The sequence below is a fragment of the Halichoeres trimaculatus genome, unplaced genomic scaffold (genome assembly GCF_033239565.1).
Source record: "Halichoeres trimaculatus isolate MK-OKI-2021-1 unplaced genomic scaffold, fHalTri1.1 fHalTri1_scaffold_3, whole genome shotgun sequence".
Lineage (NCBI taxonomy): Eukaryota > Metazoa > Chordata > Actinopteri > Labriformes > Labridae > Halichoeres > Halichoeres trimaculatus.
Window position 1 is genome coordinate 24,064,711 of NW_027437181.1, and position 21,849 is coordinate 24,086,559.

Genomic DNA, 21,849 nt, shown 5'->3' on the forward strand with positions numbered 1-21,849 from the left:
CGATTCACTTTTAATTGGGGTAGTAAAAAAATAACTCGGTTTTCAACAGCCAACCTAAACGTGTGGTTGTTGAAATGTACAATAAATCGGGGTGTGAGGTTTTTATTAAAACATCAGTTTTTTTTTTTTTTCAACGTACACAAAGAGGGTGTTTAACAGTGATGATTTTCACTAAGTGAGCCTCATACCGCCTTTACTTGTGGCGTTGAGGAGGAGCTCAGTTGTTTATTCATTCACGTCAGCCCCTCTCCTGCCTTCCCTTCCCTCCTTCCTGCTCCACACAACGGGGACCCTCCGTTGTAACTGTTTTCCCACATTAAAATAAACCACAATCACGTCGCCACCATAAACCGATTTTGGAATCAGGTGAGTTGCTGTTTTCTATCTCTCTCCTTTTGGCGATGATAAGGAAATGTTTACGCAGCGTTGACTTGTCCGGCCCGGCGAGGCGGAGGAGTGTTTCAACCGTAACTTATTAAATTCCTCCTGACCAGCCGAGAAAATGTATGCGCGCGATGCATGGCGATTTTACGGCTCGTGCGTTAAGCACGGGCGTCTTTTGGCGCGGCCGTTACGCTATTCTTTTAACAAACGGTCGATGTAGGTCAGCAACTACAGTCAAAATGTCGTCTTTTCTTTTTTTACTTCCACATTCTCTCATGCCACAAACAGATGGCGTCGAGAGAGAGGGGGGTGGAGAGAATGGGGGAAAGAGGCGCATAAAGGAGAAGGGGCTACACCAGGCCACATTAGCCCGGGTCTAGCTGCCCCATCATTAATCTGCACCCGGTGCAAACCCTGAACCCACCTCGTCATGTCAGGACACGGGAGGCTGACATTTCTTGCGTAGGCCTGTCTTTGGAGAAAGTTTTTGCTGTTAAGTTGTTGGGTCTTTTCTTTTAAAGATACAGCACAAGTTTGGGGGAAATATCGCTTTATCCCACTTTCAAGTTAACGCTAGTTCCGGTCAGCTTATATGGCGTGCTATCGATACCTCATTTCGGTTGCAAGCCGGTGCAGACAGAGGGGACGTTTTGACACCGCAGAGCTCCGGGATGCACTGCAGTAGATAACCTGTAGCCCGGGCTGCTCTCTCCTGTGGGGTGCAGGCCACCACAGGTTGGCTGATGGGCTGACAGAGATCTGTGATAGGCCACAGGTAGCCTCTCCTCACTGCACTAATGAGGGCAGGGCACATCTCACACTGGCTGTCAAGGGACATGACACGGTCCTGTATGTCTGTCAGGGATTGAATCTTAGTCTGCACTACCATTTTATGGATTTTTAATACTGGTCCTGAGAAGGGCTTATAACTCTGTTGACCCCTTGCATACCAGCTATGCACTGTCTCATCAGGGATTGTGGATGGTGCAGCAAGGCAGCAAGCAGCACACTGTGCATACCAGTTGGCAGCCTGGGGCCTATAGATGTGCTGTGATGCAGTTCACAGTCAGTGCACTTTGGTGGCTGGCAGTAATTAAAAAGACATCCTCCCCTTGTGGTCTGTGGGTCATCTGATTGATGGTCATTTAGATGGAAATGTTCAAATGACTAAGCATCATTTATGAAGGTATCACTGCCACCATGCTGATATTTATTCATGCTGCAGATCTGCCTTTCCCCCTGAAAGTGACCCATTTCTGCTGTCATGCGTCCCGAAACGACACTTTGACTTAACTGGCTTAATCATCTTAGTGCCAAAGGGAGTGCTGGGCGTCAACCATCTCTGTCCAGCTTCAGTCGTCTCTTGTGTTATTTATCAGCCTTTTTTTCTTGCAGACGATCCTCTTTTATTTTAGCTCTCTAATCAAGCAGCCTCAGTCTTTTTTGGCCATCTTTTGTTGCCGTAAGAGTGTTGGTCAAGTGTTGCATTGTTGCTGCTCTGGTTTTCCTCACTGTAGAGTCCACCTCCACCTCTGGGTTGTGAAGAGGGCATTTGTTAGCTCTGGGTACTTTTTCCTGTACTCTCAAGCAGCTTCAGTGGATGACCCGTCATTGGAGTACTATACCTTCCTGAATGCAGCTGTGAGCCTTTTTGACTTGCACAATTTAAGGATAACAACTTCAGCCTGTTTCTGTATACAGTCATCCTGCCAAATATGTATTTGTTTTTTTTACACGTCTCTCAGCTGGCTGTTGTGTTTGTTGTTTTTTGTGCTAACCTTGTGATAATTACCTGTCTAATCTGCTCTGCCTTGATTTTCGTGTTTCTGCTCTATGGTTAGTAACACAGACATCGTGTTTGGTGTTTGGACTTGTCTACCTTGTTTGTCGAGTTGAGGGATTGCTTGATGACATTAGAGCGGCATTTGTCATCTTGTCATTTATGGTAATTTCCTAACTTCATTCATTAACAGCACACCAAAAAACAAAAAGCATTGGCAAGTTCTCAACAATTCATGCTCACACTTTGCCTGCAGGATTTATGCCTCCAAAGTTTAACTGAACAGTGTTTTTATTTCCTGGCTTGGCTGACTTGTTCAGTCACTGATGAATGAATTTCCTCAAGTTTGGATCAATAATGCGTTATTACAATGCTGCTGCGGCTGCTACTACACAATCTGTATGCTACTCAGGGGATCATAAGCCGTTCATCCATGGATCATCAGCTGCAGGGTGACTGTGTTGAACAAAGTCCAGATAGGCTCATCTGCTCTTTCAACACATTTTCAAAAAAATTAGAACCAGGCATCCCACCAGTCTGAAAATTAGACACATCTAATTAAGATAAATTAAAATTAAGTGTTGTTTTTTTCTTCCCTCCCTCTTTATCAGGATGTGGGAATATAGCTGTGCTAAAAGCTTTAGAATAGCTGATGATGGTGTCAGCACATTGCAGCTCGGCTGTGCTGCAGGCAGGGTTTAAAAAAAAAAAAAAAAAAAAGAGGCTGATGTTTCTCGAAGCACAAAGGCCTAATGTGTGGGGCCTGCTGGGTACAGCCATGCTGAACAACCTCCAGAATGAATGCCAGTGTGTGTTTGTATATGTCCTGATAGAGTAATGTATGCTTGGCTTATTTAAACAACACAATATCTCTCTGTAAAAAAACAACAACACTACAGCTTTGAATAACAGATGGAAATACATTCATCATTTAATCGTTGTAGTGGATTTCTATCATAATCTTTACAGTCATTGATAACAACAACCTATGTTTTAATTTCATGACAATCAACTATTTATTAAGTGCATTGGCATCAATTGGAAAATTCTTATTTCATGGTCTGACATCTGTAACTAATGTCTTGGGTAATTTATTTAGACATGCTAGTGGTTTGGCTTCTAGCATGTGTCTGGCGGTTGATATACCGACTGTTTCTGTTTGTGTGTCTACCGCTTGGGTCCAAAAAAAAATGTCTTTGAACAAGAATAAAAAGGCAGCTTTGAAATATCGAGGTCATGGTTCCCAGAGAGGAAACCCTAAAGGCTTAGTCGATCATCTGGATCCCAACCTCAAGGTTTTTACTTTTGGTTTCTTGTGAGTGAAACATCCTGATAGCAGTTGTTAGACTGATTACCATGTGAGGCAGTACTGTTATTCCTGATGCTTAGGGTATAAACTGTTAAAATCATAGTGATATTAATTATTGTCTGTCTGGGGTGCCACCAGCAGGTCCAGAGTAAAAAATCAAAACAATCACTGAAAGTTTGGTAAGATCATTTTTTGTGCACACACTCATGGTCCTCAGATGATGGTTCCTACTGACTTTGCTTATCCAGACTCTTCTTCCCATCACACCTCTTTGGTGAACATGACAGTCCTTCCAGACAACACATTTTATGTTTGGAGCAATGACTCTATGGACACGAGATCTCACAGAAACTTCTGTGATCAAACTTGACTTCTGAAGATAAACACAAATGGCAAATAATATTGTCAGCTGTCCTGGCCTTTGTTGCCAGTATCAAATGGACAACAAAGAAACATTTACTGCCATGCTTGTAAGATACAGTTAATGACATTTTCTAGTCTCTCCCTCTCAATGATTGTTGCTGGACCAGGAATCATTAATATAAATCATGTCAATATGTACGATACCAGACCATGGACCTGGGGCAGTACAATAGTCATATTGACACATTTGAGGATTATTTGGACAAATAATCCTAAATACAGAGCCCAGAATCATTTTCAGTAAATCTTAAATCTGCTTAAAAGAGCAGCAGGATTTTTTTTAATGAAACTCCTGTTTGTAATGCTCATCAAGCGCCAATCATGCTGGTCAGTTTGGTCTGACTGCAGGCTGTCCCTGCCAGCTTTTTCTGTGTGAAGTTGCTACTAGTTGTCTGGTGAGTCAGTTTGTCAGTCAGTCCTCTCAAATCCTGCCAAATTCTCTGCATGGAGAAAGACAAGCAGTTCAACTTCTTTTAATGCAGTGTACAAGACAATTACTGTATTGTACAATCTGTGAATTACCTCATAGATACAATTATTTGTTAAAAATGTAAAAACTCTGGTCTTGTGTAACCACAAACCACATTCACTGTTGCCTTCAGGTCTCTGCAAGCCTCTGTTCAATTAGCTAACAACCACTTTCCAGCATAGTGCAGAGCAGTGGCCTAGTTCATGCCCTCTTGAATGTAATTTTAGCTCTCTGTGTGTGTTAGTGTGTGTGTGTGTGTGTGTGTGCATTGTGTGTGTGGATGCAGCTCTGTTTTGTCTCCTCGTTTTATCGTCTCTGTTTCCTGTTCACTCTTTCCCTCTCTGTCCTTTCACACTGTTCCTGTCTGACAGTCATGTTTCTCTGCAGTACCCAGGTTAGTGATGCTGAGGTAGTTTCCTCCTAGTATTTCTGGGTTGTGCTGTTGCTACAGGACTCATTTGTCCAGAGGAGCTCGAGACTTTAAAACTATTTAATGATGTGTCTTTTGATTGGCGCCTGGCGTTGCTCATCCGTCACTGATGATAGAATTTTCACTGAGGTTGTGCAGACAAACTGCAGAACTCAGATTAAGAAGCAAATTCATGTTCTCTCCTGTTTAGGTGTCAGATTTGTAAAAATAAAAGATGATATATGTTAAGGTACGTGTCAACAGAGTAGTTACCTGAGGTGACACAGACAGAAATGTTAGAAGATCATAGTACTTGTAGAGAACTGGCAGGGTTCTGTTTGTATTGTACCCTTAAAGGTCTCAATGCAAATATAACTGAGTCACAGTGTAAAAAATGGAGATAAAAAACAGAAATCTGTTTTCCTTTATATAAATATGTAACTGAGAAATACGATTTGGCAACTCCAGTCCTTCCTAGCTTTGTAGAAAATATATTTTAAATTACTTTTTGATTATTTTCATGGAAGTATAAATGTGTGGTGAGTAAATTTCCAATACTAACCAGAATTATAATTGAATTGTCAACCTCAGCAGTGGATAAGTGAGACTTAATCTTTCACGTGTTGTCACAGTTGTTGGTGAAACATGTATGAAGTACCACCAAACTATTGAGCTGCTGTAGTTGGTGTCCTTCACTCTATTTTAGCTCTGCCTGTCACATATGTTTGGACCTACTGGGCCAGCTTTGATGATGTGTGTAAATGGTTTTTAAGTCTTCATCAGCTGATGGCTGATACAATGATTAGACCTCCTTCCAAACGTGTGCATTAAAATGATGCAGACTGTAAGCCCTTTGATTGGTCCACTTGGCAGCAGTGTACTTCCTGCATTTACATCATTATGGAATTTACAATCAGTCTCCCCCAATGTCTCCTCAATGTTCTGACTTTAAAAGTTGCTATATGATAAACAGCAACATTTATCAGCCCCAGTTTGACATTACAGTGAAAAACCATTCTGCCTTTATGGGGTTGGCATAGGCTCCTTCTAAAAGGCTGGGAGAAATGCAACAGGTTCAAAAACAGGTGATCTGACTAGTATAGAAGTCATACTGCCAACAAGTGACATGGCAGTATTGTAGGGGGACCAATCAGCAACCCTGGTCTAAAAATATGAGGCAATGCAGAAGTGCCAAAAACTGCAGTTCCACTTTCCACTTGAGGCAAGCTCCATAAGTACCGGAAACCACATACACAGCCATTTTCACAGTTTTTAGGGAGGGGTCTAACAAGGCCTATTAGAAGATGTTAAGATTGAGAGTTTACCCAATTAGAGGCAAAGCTCATCTGACTGGCAGGCAGGTGTCCTATAGCTGTTGGTGTGGAGGCTCAAAGCCCACCTCATTTCTAGGATGGCCCCTGGAGATGATTGGCTTCAAAACTCGTGCTGTGTTCCAAATCGCATACTTACAAGTACACTTCAACAACAAATTTTAAGGCTGGTGGTGTTCCCAATCCAACCCTGCTGCTTTTCACTTACCAGAAACTGCGATTGTATCTCACAGCAGCATAGCTCACAGGTGTATCTACTTTTCAGTGATTACATCCATCAACTATTGTTTGATCTCTTCCTGTTCCTTCCTCTATGTAGCCAATACGCAGTTAGCTTTTTGACCATTTTGAATGTGCCAGCTGAGAAATCAAAGTTCACTGTGTTTTTTCTGTACTGTCTGTGTGAACACATTTATGCACTAAAAACACATAGTGTAAGTGCAGAAGTGTGTGATTTGGGACACAGCATCTATTTTAGAAAAAGACAGGTGACGTCACAGAGACTACATCCATGTACCATACAGTCTGTGACAGCGACACAGACACAAAAAACCATGGGTATGTAGCGCTGACCATAGACTGTATAAAGAGTGGACAGCGTGGCTCCGCCATTTACCATTGTTCGGTTTTGATGCCAAAATTCTGCCGTCACATGCGCAGCCATTGAAGCAGTTTTGCAGCCAGAGTCTGCACAGTAGAGACAATGAGGGATTCTGGGAGAATCTGAGTGGAGCTGGGACACAAAAATTTTTCTTCAGAGAGTCCAATCACTTCTTGCCTCTACCTTCCGACATATTTTACAATCCCTGAAAAAAAATACACAAGAACGGCAGCTGTCAGTCATAGTTGAACGTTACATAAAGCCTAGTTTTTAACCTTGTATAATTATTGAAAACATTTTTTTTCAGAAAAAAGGGGACTTGATCATGAGACAGCCAAATTATATCTTTAAATCACCACAACAATCGGACGTGAGAAACGTTTCTAGTAGGTGTATTAATTTTTTTAAGTTTGACCACAGCCCATCTGGAATGGCTGGAAAGACAGATTTTTTAACCTATACTGCAGCCAGCCACCAGGGGGAGCAGTTTTTGTGGAGACCTCACTTCGAGCTGAGCAAGCGGACGTCCATTGTTTTTCACAGTCTATGGTGCTGACAAACACATCGTGTTGGCATTGGGTCAGTGCTGAAGTAAAACCCAGGCTTGAGAGACTTTTGGCCTGGCTGGATTCTTTTCCTTCTTTAATCTTTTGGCGATTATAATTCTCCAAGTAGCTTCTAGGGTTGTGACATTTCTTTCCATCTACAAATACAGTAAACCAACACAGTTTCCTCAAAACTCACCCAAACATGCAGTCTCCAGATAGTGCTGGTAAGTATGCTGAGTACGAGCATGGATTCAGTTACTGAGAACCAGTTGGACATTTGACAGAGAAGCTCACAGCTTAAAGATTCAATGCAACTGGATTCACATTAAAACAAGATGCCGCAAGGTGAAGAATGTCACAGGCTCTAAGATGATGGTAGATGGATTAAATCTCACTGTAATAGTTGAATGTTCTGTGAGAGAAGAGCCAAATTTGCAACTTGAGCTGCAAGTGGGACTCCCTGCAACTTCATATCAGATTTCAGTATAAGTTCAAAAGTTCCTCGAAACAGCACCAGAGTTTAAAGGATTTGAGACTATTTCCAGACTTTTTTGTAACTTCCTGAATTTTTGGAGCATTCTTTATTTTTGGTTACTTATTTATTTATCACACAAGCTTTTTTATAATTACAGGAACTATGTGCTAAACTGATTGATAGCCTATTTTTCTTACTGGTTTTCCAGCATTTTCCCTCTTAAAAAATCTGAACCATCCTTTTAACCCAAAGGTCGATATTGGCATTGCATGCTGACTGGGCAGCAATGTCTTGGTGAGAAGGAAGTTAAGGCTGTGTAGTGTTTCATGTAGGTAAATGTTGGCTCTCCTCTCTTCTGCACAGTCTGCTTTCTCCTTACTTTTTATTGTGGCTGTCCAAAAGCAATTACAGATCCTTTGGTTTTCTAAGGAGTTTGGATAGCACATTGCATTTAAACCACTTTTCTTTCTGTATAATCCAGCCTCTAGATTATATTGCTTCATTTGGAGAAATGGGGTCTTGAATCATCTCTAAATTATGGGATGAGAATGTTGTTAACGGCTTTACTTGATGGCGCACAGTTTTTGGGATGGGTTGTGAAATTTATTGGACAGTACAAACTGGATTAGTATCAAATGAAGTGACTTTCATGCTTTAAATACTTTGTATGCAGTGGAGAGACTGTTGGCTGTGTCATGTCAGATTGAATGGTGGAGATCTTTAAGCTTAATTCCTGGGTTCTTCAGTGTTGCATTAAGGGATTATTTGGGCTCATGAAGATAAAGTCTGTCACACTGAATGTTTTTTTCCCATATATTCAAACTTTGTGAACATTAAATATGTTGTAACAAACCTCAAGGGTGCTTGTCCACTTTGTTAAAGGCCCTGCAAAGCTGTCTGTTTGGTAGGAAAATGCTGAATATGTGAGTGTTGACAACATTCATCTCCAAATCCAAAAGCCCACTGAGAAAAGAGGAACAGAACATCCATCAGGAGGTTTAATCTCCGTTTTTAATATCTTGTCTCTGCTGAGGTTTCCTTGAGCAAGACATTAAATCTCTGTCTTGTCTTTGGGGGCGCTGTTGTGTAGCTGATCTGCTCAGGAACAGAGCAGTGTTCCCTCAGGGATCAATACAGTGTCAGAACATTAACCTTTATGTGTGAATTTGCTTTACAGAGTGCATTATTTCCTTTCTTAACGTCCTGTTTTACATTTTCTCACCAGTCAGGGATGTGAATATCAAACCTGTTTGCATTAATCAAAATCTATAAGAGAAAAACTGACCAGGGGAAGTGCAGGGTGATAGAAAAGTGGTGGGGATGGTACAGGAAGAGAAACGATAAGAAGGAAGTGATGGAAAATAGGGAAGCAAAGAGAGGGGAAGGGGGTGTATCCATGGAAACATGAAGGGAGAGGGATGGCGAAGAGAGAGCAAGAGGGAGAGATAGAGTAAGAGGTGATGTAGTTTAACACTGTTTCAAACAGAACACGGGTGGATGTTTATTGAGACAGGTTTTTTTTTCTGTTGTTTTTAGCCTATTGCCATTTTCACTGTTTTTCTGTTGAATTAGTTACATATTGAAACATGGTGTGAATAACAACAAATCTGGGACTGATGTTTCAGTGTCTTTAGTTTGGGTTTAGATTGATGACCTTGTAAACATTAACAGAACCAGTTTCCTGTCCTTTTATAACCATATACTCATAGAAAAACCCGAGATTCTGAACAGCTGGACAGCTTGTGAAAATGTACCTCATCAGCCATGGACACATTTCTCACTCACTTTTCGTGAAGGAAAAATTGTGATTTTACCAGCAACAGCAAATTCATCATTCTTAGGAGTTTGGAGACAGCCGATCAAAAATATATATCACTGTATTTGCCTTAAGCACTAAAAAAGGCTATCTTACATTTGTCATTTTTATTTACTGTTAGCTTTTACCAAGAACAATGTGATGCCAGCCTGAGATCAAAACTTGAGCTAAAAGCATAAACTCATCAGCATGGAATTATTTCACTATAATTCACCCCAAACGCAGAAAAGAAGGGTCATCACAGTGTGAGCACTTGTGAACTGATGTTATCCATTTGACAGACAGTGAAGGGTTATTGTTGTTGATGTTTGCTGTTTGTGTAATGTTACTTTACATGAAAGTTATGATCAGTGCTGTTTTTTTAACATTTCTTTTAGGGCATTGGGATAGAAAGATAAATAAATTGATAGATGGCAAAAGAAAAAAATGTTAAAAAGTTCTTCCTTACTTATAGTGTCAAATATGAGCCAAAAAAGAAGCATCACAGTGTAGTCGACCTTTGACCTTTTGAGCACAAAATTTCATCAAATGGACATTCTGTAATATTTCAGTGTTTTACTTGATGAAACTTTTGTATTTGTTGAAAATGTGTTTTACTTTTCAAACACATCCTTTGTTCTTGTACATTTTTACCATAGTCACTATGAGCCTACCTTCCAGCTCTGTTGGACTATTCCAGCAAAGTTTGATAACAGTAATAGAAAAAAAGGCATGAACACATTTTTTAACTCATCAAATAGTCCCCTTTTCCTCTAATGAAAAGTAATTACTGGTTTCCCACTTAAATATACAGATTTTTCATTTAATTTTTCCTTTGCTTGTTTATGTAAACGAATACTAGCAGTGAGTATTTTAAAGGTTTCTTTGTTCCTTGAAAAGGTAGGATTTTTCTGGGATAGAGACTCTGTTTCCCATGAACACTCGCACCCACTTTTGGGAAGGATGTTATCCTTACCAAGGCGTGCACTTGTTTTGAAAGCAAGCAAATGAATGGAGATCGGGATACAAAGTGATGATATAATGTATTTATTTTTAGTCATGTGACGTCACACTCTAGTTTAAATTGTGACAGCAAGCAAACTTTGTAAACTCAGTTTATGTGGGAGTTTAGTTTCAAGCTATGATGCGCGCTACTTACAGAAATGTTTTAAGACGTGTCTGTAACTTGTGACATTAGTGAATCCTGGTTATGTCCTACCAGCGTTCATCTACCAACTCCAACTTTATCAAGCAGAGCAGATGCAACCTTGGTCTTCATTTTATTGATAGACTCTCAAGTTTGAACAGACCAATGCAGAAAGACTGCTGTGGGTTGGAATAAACATTATCACAAACAGCTTAGCCCATGTTTTAGCCTCAAGCCCGTGCTCTATCTCTCTCCTGTTTGACTTTCTTTTAATCATCTGTCCTTTTTCTTTTTGCCAGTCCAGCTCCAGTATCTGACATTACCACAAAATGAATCAGAGGAATAAAACACAGATCTTGCTTAGCACTGCTAAACTTCACCAGCTATCGTGGTGTCACCATAGAAACTTTCAGTCTTTGTGCTATAAATCAGTTCTTGTCCTGGAAAATATGAACAGGAAAACTATGAAATAGCATTTAGAAACCACCTTTTTGTGCTGATAATCTCACTTTAAGTTATGTATTAGGTTCAAATGTATATCTAGAAGTGAGACTATTTAATTAAAAAGTTTTCACAGTATTAACTTGTCCATAAAGAGTGCTTGGCCATGCAGTGATATTCTGAAGTGACAATTGTCCTCGTCATTTCAACTGTGTTTTGAATTCAACCTCCCAACCACCACTAAATTGGACATCATCTATTAAAGGGTAGAGAAAGTCTATTTAGTTTGTTACGTCTGACCAACATCAGCAGAGCTAGTACCCTTGGCCTTCGGTGCAGGAAAGTGTCCACGTGATTGTGTGCAGCAAGCACCGCAACAATACAGATTTCCCATAGTTCAGTTCATACCCTGGTTTTAGTCATTGTTTTCAGTTTGGTGTGGTGCTGACGGCTTTGGCTGTTATAGTGTCTGCGACCTGTGCCCTTTCGTCCCCTTTTTATGAAAGGCAACGGATCAGTTTGGAATGGTGTGTGGTTGAATGATTAATGTAGCTAATAGTGAAAATAATGATTTGTGTGACTGTTTCAGTTCTGATCATGTGTATGGATTTTTCCCCCAATTTTTATTTCTTTACGGAAGAGGAAATTTACATCTTAAAGTGTCAACATATCTAGGGCAAAGGCATTTCATAACTTTCTTAATGGTCTTTGAATAATTATTTCTGGACTGAGACATAAATAAAAAAAATCAATCAAAACTTTATTTATAAAGCACTTTTCATACATACAAAAGATGTAACGCAAAGTGCTTCACAGTGCAGTTAAAAACAATCAAAAACGTGCCCAACTAAACCCTGAAACCCATGGTAACACTCTGAAGATACTTTTTCTAATTTTTACTTCCGCCATGCAGGTTATGGTTTTGGGAGAGTTTGTTTGTCTGTGAACAACATAACTCAAAAAGTTACTTCAGTGTTTTCATGAAATTTTCAGAAAATGTTCAAAATGGGATAAGGAAGAACTGACTAAATTTAATAGGTGATCCGGATCACCGTCTGGATCCAGGTTTTTTTTTAAGGATTCTTTATCATTACGAGATAGGGCTGTTTTCACCATATGTGTTTATAACTACATGATAAATGGTTGGATTGCTTTGCAACACTATACAAGACAAGGTCACAATAATTTCTGACAGATGTAAAAGTACGATCCAGATCCTGGCAATATTCTGGATACTAAGATCCAGAATATGAAATATGTACTGGGTCATCATAATTTTCCACACTGTCAGGAAACAAATTATCGTACAAACCTGCAACTAACACCAAATTGTAGCAGACAGTCTGCTGAAAGGAAGTATAACATTAAAGTAGGACTAAAGTGTTGTGGTTACAATCACAATATGCTTGGTGGAGGTCTGCGCTCTCTGACTGCTTTTCTAGAATTAAGATCTGTAAATCTGCCGAAAATCAGACGATAAACATCCTCTCTCTTGCTTTAGAATGATATTCTCCATTATCAATGCAATCTAGTCATGTTTTCTGTAAACCCTACGAACAGTAACTGGTGATAACTAACAGGGTGACTTTTTTATGCTGCAAGTTTGAGACTCCAGTGGGCCCATAGTGTCGGACACTGCTTCCACAAAACGCCAATGTACCTGTGGTTCAGTCAGTCGGCTGTGATATGAGTTGTGTTGTATTCAGGATTTTAGCAAATCAGTGACATAAAAGACCCCATCTGTGAACACACATCATACCTGAATGCAACTGATTTCACCCTACAGTGGTCAACATTGTCATGTTGCTATGTTGAGTGTGTGTGTGTGTGTGTGTGTGTGTGTGTGTGTGTGTGTGTGTGTGTGTGTGTGTTAGAGAGGGAGGCCTTATGAAAACCCAGCGCACAATTCTCCTTTTTCTCCTCCTTCTTCTTCTCCTCCTGCTGCAGCCATGTTTGTAAAACCACAGAATAGAGTGAGAAAGGTTTTGTGCTCTTTCTCCCTCACCCGCTCCCAATTTTTTTCTCCCTCTTTCTGTTTTTCTCTCTCCTACTCTCTTCCCCTCCCCCTCTCTCTGTTCCCCTTTCCTCATCTCTCCCTCTCTCCCTCTCTTCCTCTCTCTTCCTCTCCTGTTCTGGGTTTCCATCAAGCTCTACCCCTCCCTCTGCCTGTTCTCTCTTTCTTTCTCTCTCACGTTGCACACTGCCCCTCCCTCCCCCCTCTCCCCCCCTCCCTCCCTCCATCTCAATCTCACGTTGCTCCCTGCCCCATCTCTCTCCCTCTCTCTCCCTTTTTTCTATCCTTTTCTGTCTCTCTCTCTTCCTGTCTTCTCTTGCTCTCCCTCCACATCCTCCCCTCCCCCACTGCTGCCTCTCTTCTCCTCTCCTCTCCTCTCCCCTCCTCTCCTCCCCTCTCTCACTCCACCATTTCACCCGCTCACTCCCCCTCCCTCCTCTGCTCTCTTTATCTCCTCCCCTCCCTCCCCCTTCAATCCCTCTTTCATTCCATGCAATCATCTGTTCTCTCTCTTTCTCTCTCTGCTTCCTCTATTACGCCCCCATTTTGTCCTCTGCTGCTTCCCTTTCTCTTCTCTTTCCTCCATGTTCTCTCTATCCTGTTGTTTACTGCACTTCCTCATGACATTTATGATACAAACTTTAGAAAAAAAACAGAAACATGTTGTCAATTGGAACCGTCATTTATCCTTAATAAAAGCTTTATTCTGACTAAAAGCTTCACTGTGACTGTATCACATCTTATTAAGCCGTTCATCAATGACACAGAGCTTTATTTACAGTCACTCAATCATAAACCCCCCTACATCTCTTAACAGCCCACCCTGAAGCTAAAGGTTTACTCCAACATGGTTGTATTTCTGCTCATCCACATCCAACAAGTGGTTCAGGCTCTGACCTGCCACACAGCCACAGACGACACTTTTCCTACTCACAGGAAGCTGGATGAGCCAGGTGACGGCCTCACCTCTGACGCTCACAGACAGAGGTGTAATGCAAGCGTTGCTGCTGTTGGTTTCTATGATTTGATCAAAGACACGCTGCATGTTGTCTGTGTTTCTGTCAAAGGCACGTACCTGCCAGCAGAACGACATGACACAAGAAGTTCACCTGGAATCCCAAAAGACGTTTTAGCAAGAGAGCCACAACCACAGAGCTTCAAGTTCACTTACCCCTCACATACCCCCGTGCGTCTCCAATGGAGCCAGTCGTTTAGTTTATACCCATGAAGCTATAGGACTCATTCATAGGTTATTTTTTATTATTTGCATAACTGAACCAAACTGTTCTCAACAAATTTGTGAATTTATCTTTACTGACTCGGCAATTGATAAATAAATTTCATGCCAGTGTGCATTCATATCATGGACTGGCTTATTCACCTGAAAGAAGTTTAGGATTATTTTGGCCTGTCTTCAAAGTCAAGCAAAATCATGGATTGTTTTGTAATAGCACAAACTTACAGAATCATTGGACTGCCACATTTTTTGCTTCTGATCTGATTTTTTCCAAAAGATTTGGTAGATTAATGCAGACTCTGTAGACATGTATATCAGCTTTTGTATCTTGCATTTTCTGATTCCTAATTGTAGTTCCTCCAGCTAGGAAAGACATTATCCGTCGATGACCCATCCTGTTTTCTTTGGTAAAGAGTAAAGTAACTAAAGTTGAAGCAATGTTCTCTGTGTCCCCTATTGTGTTGTTGACTCTGATGAGACCACGCTGCTGTAATCAGTCGCTTTATGATGACATAGGCTGGTTATGTGTGTGCGCCTTACTTTTGGTTCATAGTGGAGTAGACTGCAGGCTGTACTGGCCAGATGGTAAACAGCGCTGTGGGGGCTTGAGTACGGCGCGGTATGGATGGCCAGTGTGACTGCACCCTGAGTCAGAGGTACTTAACTAACATAACTGTCAACCTCCTGTCTAAAAATATGAAGCATATGTGCAAATGTGAAAAAATGAGTCTGCTCAAGACTGGCTGTGGGAAATATGGAAACCACATAGATGCAATAAAACTTTTTAGAACTTTTTATATCAAAGTTCACTAACTTTAAACAGAAGTTTAAAAATGTTAAAAAAATTAAGAAAATGGCAAATATCCCATAGAAGAAGCAGCTTCCTGAATTACTGTTTTTTATTTTGTGGAAAAAAAACTTCATTTTGGATTCATAGTTAACTAGCATTGCTAGTAGAAGTTTTAATAAAAAGGCCATCAGTAAGACAACATCTAGTTTGAAAAGATGGCTCAGAAACATTTCTTGAAGAGGATTTTAATCTTGCTCAAGTACAAACCGACTTTGGCAGATGCCCGCTCAGAAGATCGTAAAGTGTTGCTGTGTCTTAAATTGAATAATTCTGTTTGCATGCTTACATCAGGTACACAGTGTACATTCGTAAGACTCAGGCGGGCGCCTTTATCTGCATGAGAACTTTTCCACAAATACAGCACAAATACACCGTCGTCGTAGCTATTTTCCCTCTACAGCATGGCTAATTGACTGAATATGTGAGACACATGTACAAATGGGGCTGTGATGTCATCCCTGTTTGCTGCTATTCATGGTATATTTTCAACATTTTCATTTTTCAGTGTAAACTGATGAGCAGAATACCACAACAGTTTGCATCTCTATTGAATAAACTTTGTGTAAAAAGAGATGAAAATTTTTCCTTTCTAACTTTATTTGAACTGCGACATTTTTTTCCACCACGTATTAAAGATATTTCTTCAACTTTAAACTAGGGCTGAACAATTAATCGATTTTAAACCGACATCGCAATGTAACAGAATGCAATTAGAAAAACAAGTTTCATGTACACAGACCTGGAGGGAAGATAGTAACTTGTACTTATTCTCCCTTAAAACCAGCCAAAGTCATTTTTTCATTTTTTTTTTTTTGGCAAGAAAACACTGTGGGCTACAAGATCCATCCAGTCGATCGTAGAGTCATACCCCTTGGTGCCTTTTTTCTGTATGGTTTGTTACTCTTACTGACAACTGGAGGTCAGTAAAATTTCACTGTGTTCCTTTTTCTTTTTCAATTAAGAAATGCAAAAAAGACTTGTTTAAATGCTAACAGTATCTTTTGTTGGTTAGTCATACTATAAAATGACTTAATACTTGTGTTAAGTTGTTGTTAATTGATAATTTTTCAAAATCGTTCAGCCCTACTTTAAACAGAATGATTTGTCTTTGAGAACCTGCTCACATGTCAATAGTGATAAGAGAGTGTTAAAATGTTACTTACGGATGTGTCAAAGATAAGTTGAGCAGGTGAAAACAAGCAGCCTACAGCAGTTTTTCATTATAACTTCTCCTCACCTTGTATATATAACACCCCTACAGTCAGTGTTATTTATCTGACGTTTCATATGCACGGCAACATCAAGATCTAGTTTTTCTCATGGTTATGATTCATAAAAAGATTGAAGTGAACTCATGTTGTGGTTATTGTTGTTTTGTTCTGTGATGTGGGAGGTTGCAGCAGATCTACAGAAGAGATAGTCGTTTTATGGAAATAAATGCTGCAGCTACTCATGAAGAGAGTACACACCTGCAACATCCAATACAAGGAGCTCAAACACTGTTTAATAATGTACATCATCTATAATTACAGTCATTGGTCTCAAACTACAGCAGCAGAAATGAGGGCTCACTTTGTCCTTTTTCATGCTTTTTGATGTTGAATGTAGGTTTTGAGTTCATTAAGTTGGTTTAGTCGTGTTTTTCATCTCACATGAGCAAACTTCAGTCATGTCTTGATTCACATTGTACTGTTTGCCCCCACTGTTTGCAGCTTGGTAATTTGGTGCTATTGTGTCGTCTCAGTTTCATCGTTGGCAGGATGTGTTTGACCTTTGTGTACTCATGGGCCACTGTCGCCTCCGTCTCACAGCTCCACGGTTATCTCATCTCCCTGACTTTACCAAGGGTGCGGGCTCTGGTCATGAGAAGATGAGAAGAGAGATGAAAGTCCAACACATTTAAACCTTGATGTTTCCTGAGCTGTCAATCAGTGGCTTTAATTTACGTGTGTTTATTTGAGATATGTGTGTGGAAAAGCAGGAAAATGGTTGTGTTTTATTTGTCGTTGGGAGCAGCACGATGCCTTTTATTCTCCTGCTTCTTCCCTCCATCCATCTTCTATTCCTTCTTATTCTTTTACCGCATTCTGCTTCACTCCTCCCATCCCCCTGCCTCTCTTTCTCTCTTTTTCTTCCTTTCTTTCTTTCTCTCTCTCCTCTACCCCTCCCCTCTCTTTCCTCCAATATTCTCTCCTTCCACTCCCTCCTCCTCCTTTCTTTCTCCATGATCTCTTTCCTCCTCTCTCTCCTCCTCCATTTGCTCATCTTCTTGTCAGTCACTCCTCTATCTCTCCCTCTTTTTCTCACTCTGTCTTATCACACTCTTCTCCTCCCAAGTCTGTGCAGGAAACAATCTTCTAACACTTTTCCCTTCTCATAAACCCTGCTTGATAAATGAGGGAGTAAGAAAAACAAAGAGAGAAGGAGAGGAGGAGGAGAGAGGGAGGAAACAGAAAAGGAGATGGAGGGATGAGCAGAAAGAGGAAGAGAGGCAGACAGGGATAGGCAGAAACAAAGACAAAGAATGACTGATGAAGATGAAAGAGAGGAGGATGAGAGAGGCGGGAGGCAGCTTGCTGGATCTATAATTTCATCCTGATATGGTTTTGATTTTATTTTTGCTGCTGTGTGACTTTGAGCCCATTCATCAAGAAGCTTTGCTTAAATTCAGACGAGCTGTTTGCTGGTAGCACACGCACATTTGTCGGAAGACTATTTGTTTGTTTTGTGTCTGGTGTCACTACCAAAACTGTGGAAAAGGAAGAAGTAGAGGAAGAGGGTCGGAGGCGGGCAGTTTAAGCCCCGCCCCCTCTCTTCCCTCACATATAAATAGGAGGCGAGCAGAGCCTTTTCTCACTCAACACTTGCACTGAAGAATGAGATCCTTAAAGCACCTGAAACCTCACAGCAGGAGGAGCGTGGTGAGTTTTATTCCAGCATGTGAAGTGCTAGTTTACAGACGTAGATTTAACCACAGACCTGACTTCAGATTAATTCTTTGTGTCTTTGTTCTTTGTTTTTAACTTGTTGTTTCATTGATTTTATTGCATTAACTCATCATTGCCTCTTCCTGAGCTTTTTCTCAACTCTTTCTGCTTCCTCTTTTCCTCCACTTCAGTCTTTATCTCTCATTCTGTCTGGCTTTCATTTTGTCATTTTCTTTCTCCTTCTGTCTCCTGGTTGCTCACTGCCTCCCCCTCCCTCCCTTTCCTCTCTCTGTCTCCTCATATCTTTCTTTCTCTTTCTTCCTCTTGCTCTCTTTTGAATGCTGCCTCACACTCACCCTCTCACTCTGCTCCCTCCCTCTCACTCCCCCTCTCTCTGCCCTCCTCCTTCCCTCCCCCCTTCGTCTCCTTATCTCTCTTTCACTCTCCCTCCACCTTTCATTTTCTTTTTTTCTCCTCTCTCCCCTCCCCTCCACTAGACTCATGCTTGCTCTAAGCTCTTTCTCCTACTCCCCCCATCTCTTCCTCTCTTCTCTGTTCCCTCCTTCCTCTTGCCTCACCTCTGTTTTTGTCTTCTGCTTTTCCATTCTCTTTTTCATTTCTTAATCTTGCTCAGTTTTTTCTGTCTCATTTTTCCCTTCTTGCACTTGTGTGTTTGAGTGTGTGTGTGAGTGTGTGTGTGTGTGTGTGTGTGTGTGGATCAGTAGGCCATCTAATCCCCCAAAACACACACACACACACATACACACACACACAGAACCCTACATGGTAAGCACTCTGGATTAGATGGTGTCTTCCAGGGTTCCTGTATCTCCGTCACTGGGTCTCAAGGTCTTCTGTGGACTCTCTGGATTCTGGTCCACTTCTTGTTGGTTTTGGATGATTTTAGTCTCTGTTGGAGGAAACGTCTTTGTTTCTGTGTATCTTTGTCAGTGATGCAATAAAAGCATCTTGATAATCAATCTCTTTTCCTCCTACAAGTCTTTCTCTTGTTGCTCTCAACAACTGGCCTCAGGACATGTTCTGATTGGACGATGAGTCTTCACACCTTATTGTCCTTACGTGTGTCACTTTTGATAAGGGGAGTATTCTGATTGGAGGACTGTATTAATTATTTTGTAACAGCTGATTCATGTGTTCTGAATCAGCTGGTTTTGAAGTTGGGGGTCATGGTTGCTTTCTGATCTTTTTCTTAAGTTTTATTCTAGAAATGGTTTAAACCTTTGCATAAACTCAAATGCTCCAGTTTGCTTTTATTTCAGAACAGACTAACTCTAGTTTATCATTTGAGACGACCGTGAGATGTAGCAGTTTGTTCTTACTGCTTCCTGCCACACTGATGTCTCTCCTCTGTGTCTCTCTTCCAGGAGGAGGCGAGCCGGCGCCTGGGTAGATGTGAGCCCAAGGTAATGGCCAGGCTGGTGGACATAGGCACACAGACAGATCCAGTAGTCGTGCTGTCCTTGGCCCAGGCCGCCGTGCTAGGTCTCATCTCCCAGAATGAAGTGTTCGGAGCTACCATTGCACCCAACGGCTTCTACACCGGCGAACCCAAAGAGTCCCCCGCACCACCAGTAGACGGAGTCGAGTACGAATACGCAGACCAGCTTATCGGAGCTAACGGAGATTACCTCGGAGACAACTTGGGAGAAGACGGACAGATGCAACCCAGCTGCAGCCAGAGGAGGTGGCAGCAGGGGCCACCTCAGCACCCTGAAGCAAAAATGGTTGTCCCTGATCGTCACAGCCTTCAAGGCGGTGACGTGACGTCGTCCCATGTGAAAGGGGAAGTAGTGAGCTCTGGTATGTCCTCCTGTGTCCACATGCTGAACAATATGGCCCCTCGAGGTGGATTAGTACAGGTGGATCCAGCCACTCTCAGAGGCCCCAACAAGAACTGTGCAGAGTGTGAGCGGGAAGCCTCCAACCAGCAGCAGCCCAACACTCATGGTCACCCTCCTCCTCCTCCTCAGGTAGCACACAGAGGAGGGGAGCAGGGCCACAGAGGACTGCCGGGCCAGCGCCCAATGGGCCATGGTCGGGGTGGCAGAGAGGACGAAGAGGATGTAGAGCATCAGGGGAACAACATGCTGAAGCCCTCGCAACAGGAGGAGGCCATCAGCAGCTACTTCCAGACCAGCGAGGTTGGCAGCTATGACTCTGGGGAGATGGGCATGGGGGGCGAGTACGAAGATAACACCCAGAGCATGATGTGGAACGATGGGAGCGGAGGAGGTCAGCACCAACAGCCTCCACACCCGCAGCCTCCTCGACGACACGGCGGCCGCAGAGTAGACCGACTAGACATCAACATCCAGATCGATGAATCGTACTGTGTGGATGTGGGTGACGGTCTGAAGCGCTGGAAGTGCCGCATGTGTGATAAATCATATACCTCCAAGTACAACCTGGTAACGCATATCCTGGGCCACAACGGCATTAAACCGCATGCTTGTCCTCATTGTGGAAAGCTCTTCAAGCAGCCCAGCCACCTCCAGACCCACCTGCTCACCCACCAAGGTACTCGCCCCCACAAGTGCACCGTCTGCAAGAAGGGTTTCACCCAGACCAGCCACCTGAAGCGACACATGCTCCAACACACGGACGTCAAGCCCTACAGCTGCCGCTTCTGTCGCCGTGGCTTTGCCTACCCCAGTGAGCTGCGGGCGCATGAAGTGAAGCATGAGCGAGGACGTTGTCATGTCTGCTCGCAGTGCGGCATGGAGTTCCCCACTTATGCCCACCTCAAACGCCACCAGACCAGCCATCAGGGCCCCCACACCTTCCAGTGCACCGAGTGCAACAAGTCGTTTGCCTACCGCAGCCAGCTCCAGAACCACCTGCTGAAGCACCAGAGCCCGAGGCCTTACACCTGTTCTCAGTGCGGCCTGGAGTTTGTGCAGCTCCACCACCTACGTCAGCACTCGCTTACTCATAAGGTACTGACACCGCTGCCATACACTCCCACTTCCACCCAGAATGACTAGATCATACAATGTAAAGTGATAGTGGGAAAAGGGCAAACGAACAAAAAAAGAGGCACATTTGGGGACACCTCACCTCTGTGTGCCCATGGCCTCACCTCAGGTCATCTCTCCTTTACCCTCTGAAATCTGGTTTAAGTAGACAGGCAAGATCTCTCATCTTGGTATTCATCCCTGAGTTCTTTTGTGGTTTTCTTTTTGGTTTTGATAGATTTAAGTGGAATAGTAAGGTCTAGATTTCAAATTCAAATGAAGAATAAACAGCAACTCACATTAGAGGTGCAGGATGTGGGGTTAGATAAGGCCCGGTGGTTTAGGTTGTGTCTCATGAGGTCATACTAAGTGTCACACCATCTACCGTCCTGTATGACCCACTGTCCTGTCCTCTCATTGAAGTGATAAAAAGTCCCCAAAAAGGATATATATCATGAAAATATAACAATATATAATTTGCAAAAGTATTTTTAAAACAGTTGATATAATATAACTATCTTGTTATAATGAATACAATTCTTATTCAGTTTCGTTTAACTTAGAATGAGCCTTTTCTGTATCCATCACCAGGGAGCAGGTTCACCATCTACAGAAGCTGCCATCTTGAACTGCCATGTTTCTGTCATGACACAAAGCAGACAGTCTAAATCTGCTCACATTTTTGTTTTTGGTGAATCTCATTGGCTGGAAAACAAAGCAGAGAGTGGTTGTCC

At 42.0% G+C, this 21,849-nt stretch overlaps 1 protein-coding gene across 2 annotated transcripts in view; it reads left to right on the forward strand.

Annotated features, from left to right (window-relative positions):
• The first annotated feature begins 218 nt into the window (after positions 1–218).
• znf710b (zinc finger protein 710b) overlaps positions 219–21,849 on the forward strand; it is a 28,656-nt gene continuing 7,025 nt past the window's right edge. Inside the window, exons 1-2 of one of the 2 annotated variants that reach the window (XM_074667106.1) lie at positions 219–366; positions 19,526–21,097. In XM_074667106.1, coding sequence (XP_074523207.1) covers positions 19,568–21,097 — 1,530 coding nt within the window. In that variant the 5' untranslated portion in view covers positions 219–366; positions 19,526–19,567. Of the gene's footprint in view, positions 367–18,052; positions 18,135–19,525; positions 21,098–21,849 lie in introns of those variants that run through there. The other variant, XM_074667105.1, reaches the window with a different exon arrangement.